The sequence below is a fragment of the Rhamphochromis longiceps genome, linkage group LG18 (assembly GCF_057381845.1).
Source record: "Rhamphochromis longiceps isolate RC_006_pf linkage group LG18, R_longiceps_female_GT1.1, whole genome shotgun sequence".
In the NCBI taxonomy this organism is placed as follows: Eukaryota; Metazoa; Chordata; class Actinopteri; order Cichliformes; family Cichlidae; genus Rhamphochromis; species Rhamphochromis longiceps.
In genome coordinates, this window is record NC_140574.1 from 24,592,473 (window position 1) to 24,614,783 (window position 22,311).

The 22,311-nt window shown below is 39.8% G+C and overlaps 3 protein-coding genes across 4 annotated transcripts; 1 reads left to right on the forward strand and 2 right to left on the reverse strand.

Annotated features, from left to right (window-relative positions):
* Nucleotides 1–496: 496 nt before the first annotated feature.
* LOC146648354 (DET1- and DDB1-associated protein 1-like) lies at nucleotides 497–5,267 on the reverse strand. Its single transcript, XM_085389039.1, has 5 exons — nucleotides 4,932–5,267; nucleotides 4,606–4,686; nucleotides 4,390–4,441; nucleotides 2,661–2,722; nucleotides 497–2,535 (listed from the first exon to the last, which is right to left on the reverse strand). The coding sequence occupies exons 1-5, from the start codon at nucleotides 4,938–4,940 to the stop codon at nucleotides 2,431–2,433; spliced, it is 309 nt and encodes a 102-aa protein (XP_085245165.1). The 5' UTR covers nucleotides 4,941–5,267; the 3' UTR covers nucleotides 497–2,430.
* A 646-nt stretch (nucleotides 5,268–5,913) lies between these two features.
* Nucleotides 5,914–20,530, forward strand: LOC146648355 (protein ABHD8-like). 2 transcript variants are annotated; one of them, XM_085389742.1, is made up of 5 exons: nucleotides 5,914–7,031; nucleotides 16,476–17,305; nucleotides 17,405–17,575; nucleotides 17,728–17,944; nucleotides 18,059–20,530. In XM_085389742.1, exons 2-5 carry the CDS (start codon nucleotides 16,485–16,487, stop codon nucleotides 18,269–18,271), a joined length of 1,422 nt encoding a protein of 473 aa, XP_085245868.1. In that variant the 5' UTR covers nucleotides 5,914–7,031; nucleotides 16,476–16,484; the 3' UTR covers nucleotides 18,272–20,530. The 2 variants fall into 2 exon arrangements, with proteins under 2 accessions (XP_085245868.1, XP_085245866.1); XM_085389740.1 differs by lacking the exon at nucleotides 5,914–7,031 and adding an exon at nucleotides 13,576–13,899.
* mrpl34 (mitochondrial ribosomal protein L34) lies at nucleotides 9,486–11,321 on the reverse strand. Its single transcript, XM_085389743.1, has 2 exons — nucleotides 11,189–11,321; nucleotides 9,486–10,123 (listed from the first exon to the last, which is right to left on the reverse strand). Exons 1-2 carry the CDS (start codon nucleotides 11,242–11,244, stop codon nucleotides 9,808–9,810), a joined length of 372 nt encoding a protein of 123 aa, XP_085245869.1. The 5' UTR covers nucleotides 11,245–11,321; the 3' UTR covers nucleotides 9,486–9,807.
* Nucleotides 20,531–22,311: the final 1,781 nt, after the last annotated feature.

Below are 22,311 nucleotides of genomic sequence, written 5' to 3' on the forward strand. Positions count from 1 at the left end.
TAGTAACTCAAATTATCAGGATCTCTGAATGCACAACATATCAAACCTTGAAGCTGATGGGCTACACAGCAGAAGACCAAAGCAGGTGTGATTGTTGTCAAGAAAAGAACAGGAAAGTGAGGCTACAATTTGCAAAGGTTAACCAAAACTGGACAATAGAAAATTTGAGCAATTTCCATTTTGCAATAATTGTGTGATCCTATCATGTCAATATGGACCAAAACCTCTGAAATATGCTTCCAGCCCTTGGTTGGATCTATGCTGTGGAGAATTCAGGCATTTCTGAGGGTACAAGTGGGTCCAACCAATTATTAAAAGAACTGTACTTAAGTGGTCATTGGTGTATTCTCTTATATAAACATGGTATTAAAGCTTTCAGGTGCCAAGCTATAAAAAAATAAACAAGTGTTTAAAGTGTTGTATATTACCTGCATATTTGCACATGCAATCAGAAAGAAGGATCTTTCTTCAGTTTCACCCAAAGACTGGCTGCTGATTACAGAGTCATCTTTACTGCATGTCAGAGAGCAATCTATACAAGAACATCCAAAACTGACAATACAGCTATACAATCAACTCAAAGCAAAACAACAAACTTAATCAAGTGATGGAATACAAACCATAAGACATCAGGAGAAATGGGTGACTCTTATATGAAGCTAAAGAAAATACACTGCCTCTTTCAGGTTTAAAGTAGTACTTGTGAAATCTACGTGTACTCTCATTCCACTGACCTGCACAAGCGACGAAAGTGAACATTCATGAGTCAGACACACTGATAAAACCTCTGAAAGATGAAATACACAAGTCTATCACCCACTTTCTCTTAAATAAAGTGGGCGTTTAAACAAAGTACATAAGTGGACTAAGGACAGCACTTGCTTCTGGCCAAACATCAAACTGCCCAGGAACAGCTCAACCAACACAAAGAGCCCAAAGCACTGACCCATCCCTTAAATTCCACACACTCAAAGCTCTTGCACGAGGGGGGATCGACATGACATAAGGTCAGTTTTAATTTGTGGCTGGCTCGTGTACACTGTAGCAGGTTAAACTTTTCAAAAGGTATTTCTTACCTAAGGTGCAAAAACTCAGCAAATTAGTTAAATGCTTTTGTTTCATTTACAGAAACTCCCTACAGCATAAAAGTTGTCTTAACAATTTGAGGATAACTACAGCTAGCTTGGGAAAGACAAAATTGGAGTGAGTCTTGTTACCTGATAAAAAGGTGAGGGCAATCACAATACACATACTGTACAAATATACAAGATTCGCAGAGCCATGGGAGCAGCTTCACTCTTCGCAATGTATGTACTGAACCTTGTTGATCCAAATATATTTCCTCAACATGGCTCAAATGACTGACGTGTTTAAGCACATGAGAACAGCACATTTACATCTAGGATGCTCAGTAGTCCCTCAAAACAACAGTATGGCTAAAGTGTAAATTTACACATATTCAGTCAAATACTGTGCTGATGGTGCCATTACAAAGATCCAACTGCTGAAGTATTAAGAAGCTGAGATTTTAGCTACAAAATATGTACAAGTAAAAATTGCATCCTCTAGTATAAATATTGGCTTGGATGTTTTCTTACACCAAAGTCCATCCAATTCTGCAGTGCTTAATCTTCCTGAAACACAATGTAAACCAAGGGGCACCCTAAGACGCAAGTGGAAACACACTCACTTCCACATAAGGCAATAAATCATTATAGTTATTATTCATCGGGAGAAAACAAACATTTCTTCAATCACTCGTCTTGTTTCTGCAACACAGCTCATAAAAAACAAACCCTGAATCTAACGCTAAACCTGAACCACTATTAAAATAATTATTTCCACTTATTGTAATAGCAGTAATCTTTAAAAAGATTACCTAAAATGACATAAGTAACAACAGAAATTGTTCATAATTCAAAAATGTAAGTTCCTGATTGAAAAATATCCACAAGGTCATCTCACAGCACATGCACATTTCAGATATGTGTGAATTACTGCAACTGTAAACCTTTAAAGGGTCAGCCCAAAAGTTTTGTTTTTTTTATAAATCCCTGGCATCTTTAAATAAAAACTACATGGGTGTAAGTGGAATAAAACCACAGGGACTGAGCAATAAGGAGGTAGATGTTTGATCATTTTAAGACTACTATGAAAAGAAAAAACAAACCTCTGAAGTAGAAGTATGGCCTCCTCAAAGTGAAGAAAACAATGCATGAAAGCAGTGAATAAACTGAGGAAAAGGGTATTTGGTTAAGGAGGAGCTCTAAAGTCAAGTCCAAACATTAAGAACAACTTGACAGCTGTGGTCTGAAATCAAACTGCTTGTGCAGCTGTGGCGAACTTGTTTGCAAACATGTATTTTGCAGCGGCTCGTGCATTTTGTCTGAGTGGGTCAGTCTCTACTCAGAGAATCGATGGCGCAGCAGTTTATGAAGCTTCATTCGGCTCTCTGTTGTCTGTTCTTGCAATTTTTCGTGGAGGTGCCGTGTTCTCCCCTTCTGTTGGTTCCTGTTCTCGCTTTTTTGCCGCATTCTGATGGAGTAAGGAAAAGGATGTTAACCATTGAACTACAACATAATGGAGACGTGCCATCATAGACAATATAGTTAGCAGAAACTGCTTCCTCCATTAGATGAACGATATTTAAAAGCCTTTACCTTCTTATCCCACTGTTGATGTAGATAACGTAATAAGATGTTTGTCTTCTCTGTGACTATGACTGAGGAACAAAAACAGAGATGATCTGATCATGAGAAACACAAAAGCACACAATGCAAAAAGAGAAAACAAATGTAGAAATGCATAATAGATGCAGAGTGTTTATGTAGAGTGACTTTTGGTGAAGATGCAGACATCAATGTTTAGGGAATAAAAAGAATTGTGATATCAATGAATCAGCCAATAATCTCTAAATGCATAAATAGGTAGACAATATATTTGAGTCAAAGTGAACATGTTAAATGATGAGCCATCTCCAACCATATAGAGCATTTTATAAATGATTTTACTTGACTGCACACATCTAATGCCTACTGCTGAGAGTAACAATATGAGACATCATATACAGTGATGTGAAAATGTATTTGCCAGCTTCCTGATTTCTTTGTTTGTTTGTTTCCCCCCCCGTGTTTGTCAAACTTACATGTTTTGGATCAAACAAATTTTAATGTTAGACAGAGACAACCTGACTAACTGCCTGTTTTTAAAATTATGATTTCATTTTTTAAGGAAAAAAGCTATCCAAAAACACCTTTCCCTGTCTTGATGCATGCTCAATCATCCAGGTAAGTACATCCCAAAAGGTTGATTCTGTTCATCTGGACGTAGCATTTTCAATGAGAGAACGTTTCGTCACTTGGATGAGTGACCTCCTCAGTCTCAGCTGTGTTCAGCAAGAACTACAATCAAATCTCTGTGACAATTGGTAATGAGTCTTTCACATTGCTGTGAACTTGCTGAGTAATTTGGCCCACTCTTCTTTGCAGAATTGTTTTAATTCAGCCATATTGAAGGGGTTTCTACCATGAACGACCTGTTTAACATCATGCCAAAGCATCTCAACTGGATTTACAGTAAGTCTAGACTTTGACTAGTCCACTCCACTCCAACACCTTTTTTTGAGCCTTTCAGAGGTGTATGTTTTGGATCATTGTCCTGCTGTATAAATCAAGTAAGCTTGAGCTTCAGAACAAAGTTATAGCAGGACATTATCCTTCAGCGTTTTCTGGTATAGAGCAGAATTCATGTTCCATCTGTTACAGCAAGTTGTCCTGAAGAAGCAAAGCAACATCAGACCGTGACACTACCACAACCATGTTTGACTGCCGGTATGATGCTGCTTTTATTAAATGCTGTGTTAGTTTTATGCCATACGTAATGGGACACTCCTGGGAAGGTTCACCACTGTTTTCCCAAATTGTGGACAATGGCTGTCATTGTGGTTCAGTGGAGTCCCAGCCTTAGAAACAGCTTGTAACCAAAGACTGATAGAGGTCAGTGACTTTGTTTCTCTGCTGTTTCTTTAGATTGTTTTATAATGTGTTCCTTTTTGAGATTTTTATGCCTGCACAGGGGTTGGGGCAATTACTTTTTCCACACAGGGCTAAGCAGGCGTCCCCTGACAAATGATCAGTTAATTAAGTGGATATTGTATTTACTCAGTCATTTACTTTGACTAATATTAAAATTAGTTTAATGATCTGAAACATGAAAGTGTGCCAAATATGCAAAAAGAAAGAATATGAAACAAAGAAGGGGCAAATGCTTTTTCACAACACTGTAAGGTGATAATGATAAGCCTATGACAAGTTGACATCAGTCCAAAGTTTAGCAATCTGTGAGAAAGAACGTAAAAGCCTAGAGGCCATTCACTGGGTGTGTACTTACTCTGCTCTGAGGGATAATCCCGAGTTGGAAGATACACAGATGGTCGACGGTTCTACCAAAAGAAAAAGAAAGAATAAGACAGAGGCCCAAGTTAGTCTATTATTGTTTAAACTGCTTCAGACATCAATAAAGGCATCACAACATGACAAAACGTTCTTGAGCTCAGATTAGAAATGAAAACATCTGAGCATGATGAGAAACACAAGCCTCACTCACTGAGGCTTTGCACACCGAGTCTGCATGGAACCTGCTGAAGTTGTTTTTGTTGTAGACGGGCAGTCCCTTCAAGAAATCTCTCTGTATACACAACAGAAAAATAAGACGATAAACACTTAAGTGTAACTACAGCTGCGACACACATACACTACCAGATGTAAAACACACTCAGGCAGGTTGCACAAACAACTCCTGCCCTTCACATTTATCAAGGTGACGTATTTGTAACGTGACAGACTATTTACAGCACGTCGCACTTGCTACAACAAGCAATTCGACGCAATAGCAACTTAAACAGTTCAGGAATGAAGTATCTATGAACCAACCTTCTCCATTTCTGCCCGGGTCGTGCTCTTCGTCTCTTATTGAGCAAAGCACGGTGAGGGTGAAAACCAGCAAATGCTACTGCTTTAGCTAGCTAGCTACTAAGCCTTGTTTTTGTCGAAGCCAAGATACCGAACTGTTTACCCGTTCAACGGCGCCTGCTACAAAACATAAACTACGTTTGATATGATTGCATCGCGTCACTTCAGTCAGGTAGAAAACTACCACTCGTGTAACTACAAAAACGCCGAGTTTTAGGGTCTTTTTGGCCGCCAACTTGCTACTATTTTAAAACTCCATATTTGTTGTTCGTCTCTTATGGGCGGCTATCTTCTAATACCCAGCCTATCTCATTGGCTGAGCAGTGACAGGTCTGGGAAAAGAGAGAAAGAGCAAGAAGCCGATTGGCCAGAAAGTCATGACGTAGAAGACAAATTCCCCAATACGACGCAGGTTATGGACGAGGGTGCTCATAAAAACAACACTACTTTCTCCACTATTCCTCCCGCACGTACACCGTTTATCAGCTTCTGGGGATCTGCACACAGAGGGAGGGAGTGTTAAAAACGCAGATTATACAGCAGCATAAAACAAGCTATAATAATAATAACATTAATTTAGTGATCGGACTGATTCCTGTCGTGTATATTCAGTTAAAATGAATTACAATAATGGTTTAAGAATATTGCAAGGGTGTTAAACTGTAAATGTTCACCCCCCCCCCCCCCAAAAAAAAAAAAACCAAGACAAAGCCTACCTTTAAACTCATATTTGAAGAGCTACAACACAATTTAATTGATTTAAAACATTTAAACATTTGAATTCATTTCAGTTTTCTTTTAAATAGCACTAATTCACAATAATAGTCGCCTCAATATGTTTTATATTAGAATATTAGAAAGAAACCCTAACAATCAGATATCCCCCTAAGAGCAAGCACTTCATGGAAGAACTCTTTTTTACAGGAAGAAACCTCTGACAGAACCAGGTTCAGGAAGGGCCAGCCATCTGCCAAGACCAGTTAAGTGTAAGTGGAAAGAGAAGAAAGCAGAGAGACAGGACAAAAGACACACTATGGGAGAAAGAGCCAGAGTTTAATAATAACTAATGATTAAATACAGTAGTGGACAATAAACATACAGACTATTTGGGATTAAATGAAGGCTTTTCAGGGAGTTTTTAGGACAGCCTGAGAATAATGTATGACAGTCCAGGATGGGGATGTTCTGCTAGGTCTTGGCTGCAGCCACCTTCAGTTGCCACTTATTTGTGGGTCTCTCTGCCAACAGTTTTGTATATAATACCTGAAAGCATGTTCTGTTGGGTTGACTATTGAATAATACCACATCATTTTCTTTTGAGGAACTCTTTGGCTCATTATTCATTTGCACTGTGAAGCGCTGTCTTCATAAATGTATGAAGTGATTCTCAAAGTTTGGGCTGGGGACCCCTGGTGGGCTGCGAAGGTACTGCAGGTGGTCGGCAGCAATAACAAGTTCAGTTTGAAATTAAATCACTACCTACAGCTTCATATTTACAGTATTGGGGAGTAACGGAATACATGTACCGCCGTTACGTATTTAAAATACAAAATATGAGTAACTGTATTCCGTTACAGTTACCGTTTAAAAAGGTGGTATTCAGAATACAGTTACTTTGTTGAAATAAATGGATTACACTGCGGTACTTTCCTGTTTCATTTTGTCGCGGGTCAGGACTGTTTGGGTTTTGTTTGACAGCTACGTTCTGTTGTTCCAGGCGGCAGCGCTACGGTTGCCATGGTTACAGGGCGACGCTCTCTCTCTCTCTGCGACTGTGTGTTTCCTGGGTGAGAGAGCGCCTTTTCGTTGTTGTTGTTGTGCTAAGCTAACAGGCAGAATGCTACAAGCATAGCTCTAAAGAATGTAGCATCATGGCCAGTGTAGTCCGTGTTGCAGGGAGAATGGACTGCCATACACATTATGGGTCTGTGAGCGCGAGGAGGGAGAGAGAAAAAGGGGAGTGGAAAGGTTGGAGTTGTCATCGAGGAAAAACGGGAGCTGGAAGCATGTAAATATAATAATAACCACTTCAGCCAAGAAGAGTGCCTGACGAGCCCAGTTGTAAGTAAGCTATTAAGACTCGACTGTACACCGTGTTCGTGTTTTCCTCCGAAAACAATAAGTTCCGTTGGAGCAGTCTTTCAACGTCTCTCTCTGTCTCTCGCAAGAAAAGTTGACCCACACAACAAAGTAAAGCTATTTTTCGGCTACGAGCCGACAGGGACCCCGCCGTATTAGTCAGAGGTCCCTTTACTACAGTTCGGAGTCGCGGACCTTCAGTAATAGTAATAAATCACACAGCAATAGTACATTCACATTGTTGTAAAAAGCATGATAATCTATTAAGTAATCCAAAGTATTCAGAATACGTTACTGTCATTGAGTAACGTAACGGAATACGTTACAGAATACATTTTGAGGCATGTATTCTGTATTCTGTAATGGAATACATTTTAAAAGTAACCTTCCCAACACTGCATATTTATATTTAGTATGAATTAAAATTGGTAATGGTACATAGTTAGTTTGTGACATTAGTCATTACTCTGACATTTACTGCTCTTGTATTGAAGTTTGTGTCCCAGTGGCAAGTGGGTCACGCACTGGCCTTAACACTTTGCATGTGACTGGGTAGCATTAACAATTTATAACCAACAGTCTGTGTTGGTCATGAATGTTTTTTGATTGCATTTTTCAAGGAAATAAATGACCTTCTCTTATATTTTGATTAGTGTAATGATTTAAGATTGGGTGGAGCCTAATGGGATTTTCTGGATTTTAAGTGATATGTAGCAATCTTGATTTTGAAAATGGTTGAACTTGTTTTAGTGTCACTCTGACAAAAGATTTTTCTAATTTTAGAGATGTTGCACAAATGAATGAAGGCAGTCCTATATATTTGTTTGATGCGCTCACTCTAGAACATGTTGTGGTCAAAAATGAAACCACCTTGTTACTGGAGGCCAAGGTAATGCCATCCAGAGTAGGTATCTGATAACAGACCATATTTCTAAGATTTTTAGGGCCAAGTACTACAACCTCAGTTTTATCTGCATTTAGAAGCAGGAAATCAGAAATCATCCAGACCTTTATGTCTTTAACTAGAATCGTGTCATCTAGCTCTGTTGCTTAAAGCTGAGTGTCATCTGTATATGAATGAAAATATGGACACTTTTGCAGTGTTTTCTAATAATGTTGCCTAGGGGAAGCATGTACAATGTAAAAAGTACTGGTCAATGTTATACATGATTAACTTGTGTGTGAAGACTCCCCATTTACATAACCAAACTGTAGTCTATCAGTGCAGTGTAAAAGCAACAGTGTGTAGTAAAATCTCTCTGTAGTAAAATACTGAGGTCTAATAGGAAAACATAGAAATAAAGTTCCCTGCCAGAGGCCAGAAAATCATTCATAACTTTCACTAGTGCTGTGCTATGATGCACTAAATCTTGGCACAAACTCTAACTCTGCAGCAAGCTCTTTAACAACTACTGTTTCAAGAGGGGTCAGTGTGGTCTAAAAGACAGATTGATGGTTAAGGGGAAGACATTATTGAAGTAAACTAAGATATATCAGCAGTTGCTGTTCTTAAAAATGCATCTGTGGCATGGCTGTGACTATTTTTGTAATGGTTACATTTTTATTTGTAAATAACTCATGAAGTCATTACTAGTTAAGGTTAAGGGAAATGTTTGAACAGAGCTTGGATTCTGTTCGCCTGAATGCAGTGCTGAAGAGAAACCTAGGGTTGTTCTTATTTGATAAATAGTAAGATGTCCTAGCTTTAGGGAGGACTTTTTTAGAGCAACAAACTATTTGTACAGCCTAAATGAAGACCTTCTAAATTAGATGCATGTTTGAGAGTTATACCAAGGAGTACAAAAGAGTAAAGTACTTCTGGTTCTGATTTGTTGGGATGTTCTGCTAGGTCTTGATGGCAGCCGCCTTCAGTTGCCACTTGTTTGTGGGTCTCCCTGCCTTTGGTTTTGTATATAATACCTGAAAGCATGCTCTGTCGGGTTGGCCATTAAAGAATACCACACTGTTTCCTTTTGACAAACTCTTGCCTTGCTTTTGCAGTATGCTTTGGGTCATTATTCATTTGCACTGAAGTGTTATCTGATCACTTTTTAGTGATTTTGTCACGGACTAATGACGAAACAGGGCCAATCTGGCCACAAAACTGATTGTTAGTCAATCGTCCAGTTAATTCTGAGCCTCTGTATCTGTCAAATATCAAAAAAGGAGCTTTTTGGTACAAACCAAAGGGCAATCTTTAGTTTTTTTAGGCCACTGTTGTGATGTTTCATTTACTCAAGCACAATACACATTTATCAGATATGCAGAATAAATAATGTATATACCTTTTTGTGTCAACTAAGGTAACACAGACTTATTTTTTTGCTGCAAATGAACCGATCATGCTCATGAGCACAGCGACTCTACAAAAGCCATTCTAAACAGGACAAAACTAACAGAAGTGAAGGTGGTATTTTCATTTTCAGGCCAACCATGCTGATTCTGGAAAATAATTTTATTATAGGAACATTTTTCTTTAAGTCAACAATGTTTACTCAAAAAGAAAAAGAAATGAAGTCACACAAATGTGCTAACACCTAATGACTTTGACCAAAACCGCCCTGACCAGAGAGGGTGGGCAAAACTACAGGGCACATTTACACTCTCAAGACCAATACTGTGGAACTGCCAGACCCAGACCACACCCAGTATCACACCAGTTAACCCAATACACAAGTTCTTTGCTGCATGCTGAGCACCTTCAGCATATAAGAACCAAGGTCTGTTTCTTTAAAGTCAAATCTTCCATTGGGAACTTTCAGTGTGTGAGCGATTTCCGTCCTTTCAACATCCGCCGCAGAATCACTTCGATGCCTCCTTGTGAGCTGATCCTTTTGATCCAGCCGTGGGTTCTCTTTCGTTTGATGTTTTTGGGCTGATACTCGGTGCCTCTTTTCCGGGTCCGTACCTGCTGGTACTGCCAGGGAACCTGCTGAAACACTCCTGAACCTTCAGCTTGTGAAGAAATTGTATCTGAAGCTTTGAAAACCTGTGTTCTAGCAGCTGCTCCAGGACCAATCCAGCTGCTGAACGATCTAAGGTAAGAGGTTCCAGTTAGGTCTGCTGTGGGAATGCTGTTGGAAGAACAAAGATTAAAATGTTGTTGAAATATGTTACTCTAATTTCAAAATTATGCCACAATAATACAGTAACGTCGTGCAAGTTGTAAATCCATTTATCATAATGAAGTTTATGTGTACGGTTTCATTTTTTCACAACAGCATTATATCAGTTGTACTGCTTCAATATTTACAATAAAGGGGCTAATTAAGAATTTGCAAACAAAATTTAGTGCAGGTTGTCTTAAAGAGTGGTGGACCGGGGGCAATTATAACATCTTTTACATTTTCCTTGATAGCTCACAGACTACGTGAAATATACTGGTCATATTTTCATAAAAGAAACACACACACACACACACACACGAGTGTGTGTGTTTCTTTTGTGTGTGTGTGTGTGTGTGTGTGTGTGTGTGTGTGTTATTGTAGAGTATACATTCAAGACATCCATTTCTGTTTTTGCAGAAACTTTACAACAGTTCTAGCTTCTACAAAATAGGTTTTAAGTCTTTGTGTTGAGTTATAAGTGCATTTTACTTGAATACGATATTTACCTGGGACAATAAAAAGGTTCCATGTTAAAATCTTGCATTATAGCAAACAACACCTATATTTAGAGTAGGCTGATCAACCATAATGAGCATGATCAAAGAAAGTTGGTCCCGCTTTGAATAACAGATCGCTACAACTGGCCCCGGTCTCCTCTACATAACATATGCAAGCAGAATACTGTACGGATAAAATAACTTGTGCAAAAATTAGAGCAGAAAAGTGTTTCAGTCACCCCCCAAAACTGTTTTTCAAAAGTTCTTTATAGCAAACATTATTACTCTGTGTTTTTCCCCATGCCCACACTGCTTATTAGCAATTAAACGTAACATCGCCTATAAATGTAAATCAGTAGTGTTTGGTTTAGCCATTGCTTGACTAAATAGAAGTTCCCATGAGTATCTATCCAGGTTAACTGCAACTAGCCATGCTGCTAACTGATTACCAAGCTAGCTTTTCAATGTTAGCCTCATAAAGAAACACTGTTTGCTTCGGGGTTAACCTCGCGTGCAAATAACTTAAGTCGCTTACCTACGCACGTGAGTTAGACCACGCAGTCGGGAAAATGAGGACAGCATAATGTTCATTTTGAGATATTTAGGAATGTACAGATGACACCGACATGAGAGCAGTGAATGTCACAGGCAGGTCTGCTTCTTCTTCTTTGGTTTTGTTGAAAGACTGCAAAAGTGAATGCTGCCACCTACTGATCCCAGCGTGTAAGATCCACAGAAATGGTTACATTAAAATGAGGTATTTTTGGATATTACTCTGAGTCACGGTACAACTGCTTTTGGTCCCGTTGGACTGACTTTTTTTTTTAAAGTTTTTACACAACATTTACGTTGGTGTAAGGTATTTAGCATTTGTATATTCTAACTGCTCTAATAGGGTGAATGACCCACCAGACATGTTATGAGTTTTACATTGCTTGTGCCAGGTTGAACCCCCTATCGCCTTAATTCAGCCTTAATTCTTCATGGCATAAATTCAACAAGGTGTTGGAAACATTTTTCTGGTCCATGTTGGCATGCGCATTACACAGTTGCTGCATATCTGTTGTTTTCACATCCATGATCCTAATCTCCTGTTCTACCACATCTCAAAGATGCTCTTTTGGATTGAGATGTGGTGATTATGGAGTACAGTGAACACACTGTCATGTTCAAGAAAGCCATTTGAGATTATTTGACTTTAGGGTGTATTATTCTGCTGGGTGCAGCCTGAAGATGGATACACAGTGGTCATAGCAATGAGATGGGCATAGTGATCAACAACAGTCATCTAGGCTGTGTGCTCAGTTCTTACTAAGCAGCATAAAATGTGCCCAGAAAACACCATCGTACCAACACCAGCCTGAATTGTTGATACCAGGCAGGGTGGATCCATGCTTTGGTCAAGATTTGGTAACATGTGTAAACTATGTCCTCATTTTCCTGTTCTTAGCTGAATCTGCAGTCTTCTGTAGCTTAACTGCTTCAAATCTTGGCATATTGTGCATTCAATAGTGCTCTCCTTCATACCTTGGTTATAAAGAGTAGGGATTTGAGTTACCATTGCCTTCCAATTAGCTCAAAGCAGTTCAGCCATTCTCCCCTGACCTCTCACATCAACAAAGCATTTTCTCTAAGAGAGCTGCCGCTTATTAGATATTTTTTCATTTTCAGGCCATTCTTCCATGTTTTGGAAATCCCAGTAGATCAGCAGTTTCTGAAATACTCTGTCTGACAATAGCAACCATTCTACTTTCAAAGTCACTTAAATGACCTTTCTTCCTCACTCTAACGCTCAGTTTGAGCTTGTGAGCTTTAGATGTGAGAAGATGTTTTTATAATAAAGTTTCTGTATAGTCTATCCTGGCATGCTGACTGAGGACTCCTTGAGCTGGAAGTGTAATTGCTGTTGAGTGCTCTGGTGGCCATCTAGAATGTTATATGTGTAATTCACCTGCATTTTGGAGGGTCTGCTTTTTGCATTGTTGCTATATTTTAATCTAAAACTTTAGTCATTTAACATTAACTTCAGGCTAGCCTTTGATGTAAAAGACCACCCTGTGATAAGACAATACACACAGAAGCAGAGATGTGCAAACACAAATTCTGAAGGTCTCTCTACTGACAGTCGGTTTCAGTACTTTTCCATAACCAAGCTGTTGCTTAAAGTCATCCCTTTGTGCAGTACATTATCATTACAGTGATGATGTTTCGTGAATAATCTGCACACGGTAGGAATCCTGAAAAGAACTGACGCACGTTTTGTTTTTAGGCCGGTATCAGTGATAAAGGCCTAATTTTTTAAAATTGAATTTTAATTGTCCAAAACACAGATACAAACAGATAAACCAATGATTATTTACGCCAAGCAATAAAACAAAGCACCCAGTTGGCTCACGGGCTCTCCGCCCAATAAACGTCACAGATTGCTTTCCAGTGACTGGCACTGGACTGTCACAGCAGCAGGCCTACCAATTTGCTATGTGAGTTCAAGAAGGGGGCACTGCTCGAAATGTGTTAGATTAAAACTGAAAGGTCACGTCTGTCCTTGGTGGTGAGGCAACAATAACTCGTTCTCAGGTGACACTTTATGATCATAGTCCGCAATCAGATGTGGGATTTGAAATAAGACCCCACGCAGAGCCCCGACTGTGGTCACGTGCCAGCCCAATTAATTTAGATAAATTAGCCGGACAGTCATTTTTATCATTTGTCTCCTTTTCAGCGCCCAGGCAGGACCACACAGTCTTTCCCCTTTTTTTTCTTTCTTTTTTTGCTGGCCTGTCAGCCCTAGCAACAAGCAAACAGGCGCCTCTCATTGGCCTCCTCAATATACAACTGCTTTCTATTCGCCCTCCCCACCGCCACTCAGCAGCGAAAATACCCGAAGATTGCTGCTGGTGCTGCGGATTCAAGGGCAGCAGGGCTGGGTAGGGTCTGGCCCGAGTGCGCAGTGGATGCAGAGGAAGCGAGAAAAACACGGGCGTCTGTTTTCGTAATGGGTATATCACTAAACTACCAGTGGCACTCTTTTATGGATGCATGCTTTATCTTCACTCCATGCCCCCCTGCGGTCTGTAATGACGGTCTAATTGGGCCAATAAGGAGCTTTTACTGTTTTGCAGCATCTCTAGCGTAGACAAATTGTTGCGCCAGATGCAACGCCGTTCTCGATACTGTGTGGTCGGCCCTTGACTGTCATCTTTGGGTGCAGGTTTCTCATCACCTTAATCATCAGTACTTCTGCAGGTAATGCAAATCTTTTGGTTTTGGTTTTGTTTTAGCTTTTTTTGTATTGCTCTGTGGCATCTGGATACCTGATGTTTACTGTGCAGCATATCAGCGCCAATAAACGGCTGCACGCATGATGCATGCATGCATTTCGCCTGAGACAGGATTAAAATAATAACAGATTATGAATAATACAAGCAGTATCATTCAAAGCGCACTATTTGTGAAGCCTAAAGCTGTTATATATATAAATATTTATATAAACATTTTTGGTGCGTATATTTGTGAGTATTTGAATCTTATTGCGATGTATAAATTGTTTAAAATAATAATAATAATGTGTTGTTGTAGGAGCCAAGCCGCTAAATGTTTGTGAATCAGGCGTTTTTAACATAACGGTCTCATGTTGAAAATATAGGCCACTCACTTCACGTGCATCTTGACAGACTGCGCCTCACTCTGCTAGACTCTTGTTATGGAAATGCAGCAGCACACAGTGTACCGAATGTGTGTTACTGTAAGAGTTGGCAGGCCTGTCAACCTAAATATTCTGCAATGCAGACACACAAAACAAACAACTTCAACATGGCTGAGTAACCTTCAGCCCTGACTTTGGTCGAGGTTGGATGTCGCGGAAACCATTACATTGCTCCCCACAGCCATGTTCCAGACCTGCTGGTGGGATTGGAGAATTGTAGGTCAGGAAGAGAAGCCCAGATTTAAGTGGGAGGACTGTTGGGTTTGTGCTGCTGTAGTTTGTTTTGTGCCGATCTGTTGATTGTCGGTGGCCATGTAGAATATTTTTTATCTATGTGTTTTTGGGTTTTTTGTTTTGTTTTATTTTATTTTTGCAGACTAGCATGGTAATAACCTTGCTCTTTGGGGAGGATTTTGCTTCTTGTGTTGATGTTCTGTTTTAATGTAAGGTGAAAAACTGGCACGTGCACAATATACAAAAATATACCTAAAGGATTTGTTTTTGTCAGATTTCCACAGACATCCACCAACAAATAATCATTCCCACTATTTACATTTTGTTTTTATATTTCTTTAAACCTGTCAAGGTACCAATCATTAAATATACTAAGCACCCAGCATGATTGGAAGACAATAAAGATGTAAACAACATGTACTATTTTGTACTTCTCAGTATACTTTGCCAAAACGCACAATAATATAGGGGAATGCACAAATATCCTACAATAATGCACATAATGCTAAATGGTGATGAGTTGCGAATGCAGCTCAACTCAAATGTTACAAGGGTTTTCAATTTGTGTGTAAAAATAAGGGTTCATTTTGCATCCAGTGAGATCACTTTGCATTCACACAAAAGTGTGCTGAATGATAGTGCAGATAATGCATACATAGTGCATAGACACAACAGCAGTTCCTTAAACAAGGAAACAAACAAGTAAACAATAAAGTCTCACCAGCTACTGAAGATGTGACTCAGCCTTTGTGTGTTTCCTAGAGATAACTGTGTTTTGTATCAAAAGTGGGGACACTAACGTGTGTGTTTGTGCTGCTGACAGCAGACTGTCAAGCAGTGGCTGGACCTGAACGGAAACATAGAAACCAGCTCTCATCTCCCGCTGGAAAGAACGCAGTTTGGAAAACTGCTATCACGTTGTCGTGAGACACACAGTCCGCAGACATGTGTACAGTCATGCCCTCTGACTGGAGTTCTCTATTTATATATATCCTGATTCTGACCTTGTGAAATGGAGGGGTTATTAATAGCAGACATCTAGCTTGGCCTAGGTTTTTTACATGGTGTGTGGTGCAAATACTGCTTTGCAGTTGTTTGTTGAATGCATCAGAATGTCAAGCCAGGTGAGTCACTGAGGTGAGTGTGTTAGTAGAGACTTCAACAGCTCTGTTGGATATAATATGGCTATTGATTTTGAAATCAGAATCAGAATCAGAAAGGGTTTTATTGCCAAATGTTGAGCAGGTTTACAACATTAGGAAATTGCTGCGGTGCTTCAGTGCAAACATACTGTCATAAATTGCGCTTAAATAGACATGAAAAAATAAAAGTAAGAATAAGAATTAAAAGTGCTACGTAGAAAGATATATGCATGAGTGCAGGTGGTGATCAGTGCCAAACATGGAATGATGCAGTGAACACAGCGTAGGGTCATGTGTTAGTGGTGGGAACAGTCGTACGTTTATTGTTCATGTGTCCAACAGCAGAGGGGAAGAAACTGTTCTTATGGCGAGAGGTTCTGGTGCGAATGGACCGGAGCGGAAATGTGTTAAAGTACCCTTTATTTTGGCGTACTTTCTTTCTGGCTCTGGACTGATGAAGGATAAAGAAAGCCTTTTCATTGTGTCTCTGTTGCTAGGAAACAGCTTGGGTTCAGTTTTGTAGGAATCAAGCTGGGTCCAATTTCTTGCAGTGCAGCCAATGCCATTGGCAAAGCACTGCAAATGGAACAAGTTAGAATGCTTGAATGTTTGAAACTGTGACACTAAATGAGCTGTGAAAAGTAGGGCAAGACATGAAAAATATTTTTTTCCCACATTTCAAAGGAAGCATCAGAGTACTGATATGTTTTATTTGTGTCTGTGTGATGTTGTTCCTGCAGGGAAACACCATGCTGACTAGCATCACTGAAGGGATACTGTGCTGCCTGACTGGGAAGACTGCCAATCTAGTCTTGCCCCTGGAGTCATCAGAACCCTCTGATGGTTTTGAGTATGTGGAGGTGAAACCTGGGAGAGTCCTGAGAGTGCGGCATATCGTCCCCGAGCGCCAACCCATAGAAACAGAAAAACAAGTTGCTGAAAAGAACAATGCAGATGTTGACTGTTATGATAAAGATTCTCCCATATCTAATAATGACGGCGACAGTGGCAGCATTGTCCACTGCAAGAGGAAGATCACAGTCTACCGAAATGGCCAGCTGGTGATCGAAAATCTCGGGGATGTTTTGCACTCTGAGATTCTGCAGTGTCAGGATGGGGATTTAGAGCCTTGCAGCACTGTAGAGGTGGAGCTTGCTGACTACAAAGACATAGCCTCTTCTCCAGACCCCAACCCTGTTCCTCCTCCAGTTCCTCCACCACCTGGGGAACATAAACCTGCTCCGCCTCCACGCCGCCGCCGTCGCAAACCCAAGCGCACAGTTTTAATAGACTCCAAGAGGATGATCTCGAGCTGCAAAGGAACGCACTCGGATGTAGCACTGTTCTTCGTGCATGGCGTCGGAGGATCTCTTGACATCTGGAGCAGCCAGCTGGACTTCTTCTCCCGCCTGGGCTACGAGGTCATTGCGCCAGATTTGGCAGGTCACGGAGCAAGCACAGCGCCACAGATTGCAGCAGCTTATACCTTTTATGCCCTCGCGGAGGACCTGCGAGCCATCTTCAAGAGATATGCTCGTAAACGCAACATTCTTATTGGCCACTCATATGGGTGAGGATTTGTGAGATGCTTGTGTTACGGGTCAGCTTAGAAAAGTCAGTGGCGTACAGTGATTAACATGCTGTACCTACCCCATTATATCTCTTCCAGAGTGTCATTTTGTACCTTCCTGGCGCACGAATATCCCGATCTGGTCCATAAGGTAGTAATGATCAATGGAGGGGGTCCCACAGCTCTGGAGCCCAGCCTCTGCTCCATCTTCCAACTGCCATCTTGTGTCCTTCACTGTCTGTCACCTTGTCTGGCCTGGAGCTTCCTCAAGTAAGATGCTGTGATGCTGCAAACAGTAGTGACACACTGTGACAGACAGATGTAATAGATAAATAATAGCTTGCTTAAAATGTTAACTATCTTTAAAATGTACAGGAAAGAGATTTTGGTAAAGTTTTTTTCTTTCTTTTTCTAATCTTCAGAGCTGGATTTGCCCGTCAGGGTGCCAAAGAAAAGCAGCTTTTGAAGCAGGGCAATGCCTTCAATGTGTCTCCGTTCGTTTTGCGAGCCATGATGAGCGGTCAGTACTGGCCCGAGGGGGACGAGGTATACCATGCCGAGCTCACTGTGCCCATTCTTCTGGTTCATGGCATGTGTGACAAGTTTGTGCCCATGGATGAGGACCAGCGGATGGCAGAGGTATATCACACCTTTATCCAAACAAGAGCTATTTTGTTTCATTTAGTAGTTATTGTCTCATAGCTTTGGATTCGGATCTGTTGTAAGATTATCCATTTTGGCTCTGGTTTTTAGATCCTCCTGTTCGCTTTCTTAAAAGTAATCGAAGAGGGAAGTCACATGGTCATGATGGAGTGTCCTGAAACTGTCAACACCCTCCTGCATGAGTTCTTTCTATGGGAGCCTGACATGTCAAGAAAAGGCAGCAGCAAGACAGACACAGAGAAGGCGATCGCTGCCAGTGACACTCTTCACACGCTGAAAAACAGTAAACCTGTGAACAAATAACCATCAAGGCATAAAGTTTTATTAAAGAGCAAAGGAGAAGGCCTATTCTTCGGCAGTTGGCATGTATTCCTAAGGCTCCCAGGCTGAGAGCTGTTTAAAACAGGGTCACATCTTATGGATGTAGATGACCACTGGTGCTCCGAGATGAAGCGGGAAAGGACGTATGATGAGAGGGGCGGACGCCGATACACAGTCAGTTTCTGCTACGCTTTTCGATACCAGTTTGTCCTCCATCTCACCATGTTTGCAAACCAACACAAAGTCTGTAGGTAAAAGGCACCATGATTTGTGTATGAAATGTTTGTGGTGAAGAACTGACCGACGAGGCATAAAAGGCGTGAAACGCTGTTGGAATCGTCTCGCCTCCATCATATATATTCTGTAAAGTACTGCAGAAAAGAGCTCCTGTTCTACCTTAATAAAATGGCTCATTTATCCATTTTAACTCTGCTTTCAGTGGAAGAGAAGAAAAAAAAAACATCAAACATAGTCAACCGAGGAATCAGGGAGGGTGAAGAGCAATTTATAACAGAATAATTGTGTTTGATTAAATGCAGACAGTGGAAAAATAGATTAAATGCATTAAATATACTACACTGTCCATGTAAAATGTGGATAATAACTGTGTCACATGCTTACATAAATGACAATATGATTGAAGGAGAAACACACACATACAAAAATATTTGTACCATATTGTTTTGGAACCACATTCACACAATATGCAGTGTACAGCATCTCAGACACATAATCTGACTGATTAACAAATGACAGAAGCAAGTAACTTTCCTTGCACTAAACTCAAAATCAAAAATGCTATGCGTCAGTATTAAAGTGTAACGATTTCATAGTTAATATTAAAACATAAAACAAACATCAAAGCCGAGAGAGATTCTCTTCCAGATTAACAGCCATTGCCTCGATACCATACATATATACACACATATATATATATTATCCTAAGGATAAAAAGTACTGAGAGCCTGCATGAGTTCAGAGTATGGAAAGATATATACACAAGGGTTGTTTCAGACAGTTGCAATATATTGCCATAAATTCCCAGCACAATTGTCTTTTAATGAAATGGTTCCTCTCAGTGTGTAAGTATTATTATTGTTTATTTATTTCTGTTTTTATCTTGGCGTTACAGCAGCAAACTGATCAAATGTTGTCTTAAGCTAATAACTGATCGCGAAACACGTGTGCGTTACCTAACCCTGCTGCTCCCCGTCCACCCTACACTGTATATCTACTCATGTCGGACTGAAGGAATGAGCAGGACGTGCTGCTCGCTGTTAGACATTCATTCGTGAATGTTGCTTTGTCTCATAGTGGGACAGTAAAGTGTGAATAAAAGCACAGTCTGATTCTCCCTGACAGTGCTTATCTGTTGACTGGATAGATTACTGTTATGTGTAACAGAGGATGTAAGTTAGAGGAAGCCCAAATATGAATCTGCCAAAGGCGAAAAATCCCCTTAACCTCCTAAGACCTGAACTCTTCCACGGCATGCATTTTTAGTTTCTCTTTGATATTTGGACATATTGGGGCCCGATGAACGTAAAAACAAAGAATTACTAGATTTATTTTTTTTTACCTTATTTTTGTTTTTAAGAAAAATAAGAGCCACATATGAGCACATTCATTTAAAATTTTCTCGTAAGTGGATATCAGGACCTTGTAAAGCAAAATTGAGTATTTTGGTCTAAATAACCCAAAATGTGATGTCCACATATGTGGACGCAGGGTCCTAGGAGGTTAAGAAAAAAAACAACAAAAAAAGGGACTTTTGTGCTCTTCATGCTGGTCTGTTATATATGCATTTTAAGAGAGAGTGCAGATGCGAGATGACTGGATTTATGCAACAGGAACAAATGAACAGAAATAGTTTGGGAATAAATGGAACCGGCTCTAAAACATTATATATTCTCTATGGACTTTATAAAAACCAACAAGTGCTGCTGATGCAAAGTACTGTATGTCTCTTTTGGTGTAAAAGGTCAGTAAAACTGTATGGACTACAGGGTGCACATGTACTTCTCCTTATGCTAAAAGTGTGCATATATAAATTGTCAGTGCTCATATGTGCTATATCTTTTTGTGGTTAACAAAATATGTTAATGTTATTGTGGCATTTATTCAAGGGAATCATATTATATGCACTGCCTGAATGTAGATGCATATAACATTATATAGCCTATTAAAACAATTGAATTCAGTGTATGAATGTGCCTTTCCTGGCATGAAATAAATCAGATGTTCCCAGTTAAAAGGTGTTTGTTTTCTCTGTTGAGTGCTGGATATGATTCTTCCTTCTCATCTTCTTCTTCTTTTTCCTGCAGCGCCCTTTAGGGGTCACTGAACATCTGACTACACCTCACCCTCTGCTTAGTATCCTCCTCTGTCACACCAAACCCTCTGCATTTCCTCCACATGACCTTGCAAACCGCCTCTTTAGCTCTTGCTGTGATCCTTTTGTCTCAAATGACTCCTAAACTCGTCTCCACCCTGCCTGCACACTCTTCTTCATTTCTCTTTGGCACTGTCCATCACTTTGAATTGTTGACGCCAGGAATTTAAACTCATCCACCTCTACTGTACTTTTTTAATCTTTTCAACCTTTCTACTTTGCTCAATCACAAACTTGTCCTATAAGGATTCATTACAAATTCGAAAATGGAAGTGGGCAATTTGCATTTTACTGAAGAAAAAATCATGTTTTTTTTCTTGATGAAAAAAAATTATATTTTTTTCATCAAGTTTATTAAATAGGGGCCTGCAAATATTCCTAAGGCAATATACTGAATGGACACATATTAGCTCAATCCTATTCTTTTTCTTAAATGACCATAGAAATGCATTTCTTATCTCTGGACAGCACTTTTTATAAGCAGTCATGAAAAAAATCTTATTTTAAAATGTTTTGTCGCTCCTCTGGTGTTTCTGTCACTTTTGTGAAACTGCAGACTGGCATCAAAATGAAAAAATTATTTTCTATTTTTCAAGCAAAAACAATCTTTAATTTAACAAAATTTCATACACTGGGTCTCAGCTTCTTCTTTTTTTGACAGTTAATCGTATCAAATTTACTTGCGCCTCTTTGGCTCAACTGCTTTATCTGAATGGGGTGAAGCTTTACGCAACTCATTTGCTACAAGAGCAGGAAAAACTATTTGAATTAGGAAGAAAAGGCAGTCGCTTCCTTTTATTTCCTATTTGCATAGGTTAGGAACAGTTTTCTGGACGAGCTGATTTGCATCACTGAGAGGTCAAAGCAGGGTAGGTGCCAGCTCCAGCTGGATAACGGCAGCAGTCTTGAATTCTGAGCTATTCAGATACTACATTTACAACTCTGATTCACTAAAAAAAAAAAACAACAACAACAACAGCACAAAAAATCAAACATAAACTAGTTTTCTGCACCAAATATTCTGATAATATTCTAAAAACTTTCTCCATCTTTTTTTCTGAGAGACACAGCCTCTCTGGGCTGCTCTGCACATAACCAGTTAGGTTATACACCAGTTATTTTCACCATGTGGTCTTGTCTTTTATTTCTGCAAATATGCAGGTACTTGCTGGCTGAGATGGAACAGTGGGGCAGAATTACATAGATAGTTAATTTGGGTGCAGTTAGAGCCATTCCCAGAATCTTTCAGGCTAGCTTGTCCTGCAGCATTGTCTGTTAAGCAGCTGTAAAGGATTTTATTACACATTTTTACATCATACAATTTTATGCTTTCTATACAAGACAGCAGGCATGTTCTAATTCAGAACAAAAGTATGGGGGTTTTCCCACTTCAGGAAGCGTAAGCACTCCCCACTGAGATGGTGTGAAAACATGTTAATCCTGTCAGGGTGATACAAAAGAAAGCTCAGTCAACCACGGCATTTACAATTTCAAAAAAGGAGACACTAAACTAAACAGATGATACAGTCTGAATATAACTTTTGAGTTACTATCTACTGAAAAAAGTGGCAATTTTCTAACATTAGAAAGGAACTCACTTGAGTTTAAATAAGGTGAGGCCATGTCCTGT

Bases quoted from the DNA above. Each gene is read 5' to 3' on its own strand.
- LOC146648354 (XM_085389039.1), bottom strand. The intron at 2,723-4,389 runs GTAAGTACACAC...TTTGTTCCTCAG, and splicing joins GGATTATCCCTCAGAGCAGA to TCATAGTCACAGAGAAGACA. The intron at 2,536-2,660 runs GTAAAGGCTTTT...TTACTCCATCAG, and splicing joins ATCAACAGTGGGATAAGAAG to AATGCGGCAAAAAAGCGAGA.
- mrpl34 (XM_085389743.1), bottom strand. From the start codon at position 11,244: ATGAACATTATGCTGTCCTCATTTTCCCGACTGCGTGGTCTAACTCAC. The intron at 10,124-11,188 runs GTAAGCGACTTA...TTCTTCCAACAG, and splicing joins GGTCTAACTCACGTGCGTAG to CATTCCCACAGCAGACCTAA.
- LOC146648355 (XM_085389742.1), top strand. From the start codon at position 16,485: ATGCTGACTAGCATCACTGAAGGGATACTGTGCTGCCTGACTGGGAAG. The intron at 17,306-17,404 runs GTGAGGATTTGT...TATCTCTTCCAG, and splicing joins CTTATTGGCCACTCATATGG to AGTGTCATTTTGTACCTTCC. The intron at 17,576-17,727 runs GTAAGATGCTGT...TCTAATCTTCAG, and splicing joins CTGGCCTGGAGCTTCCTCAA to AGCTGGATTTGCCCGTCAGG.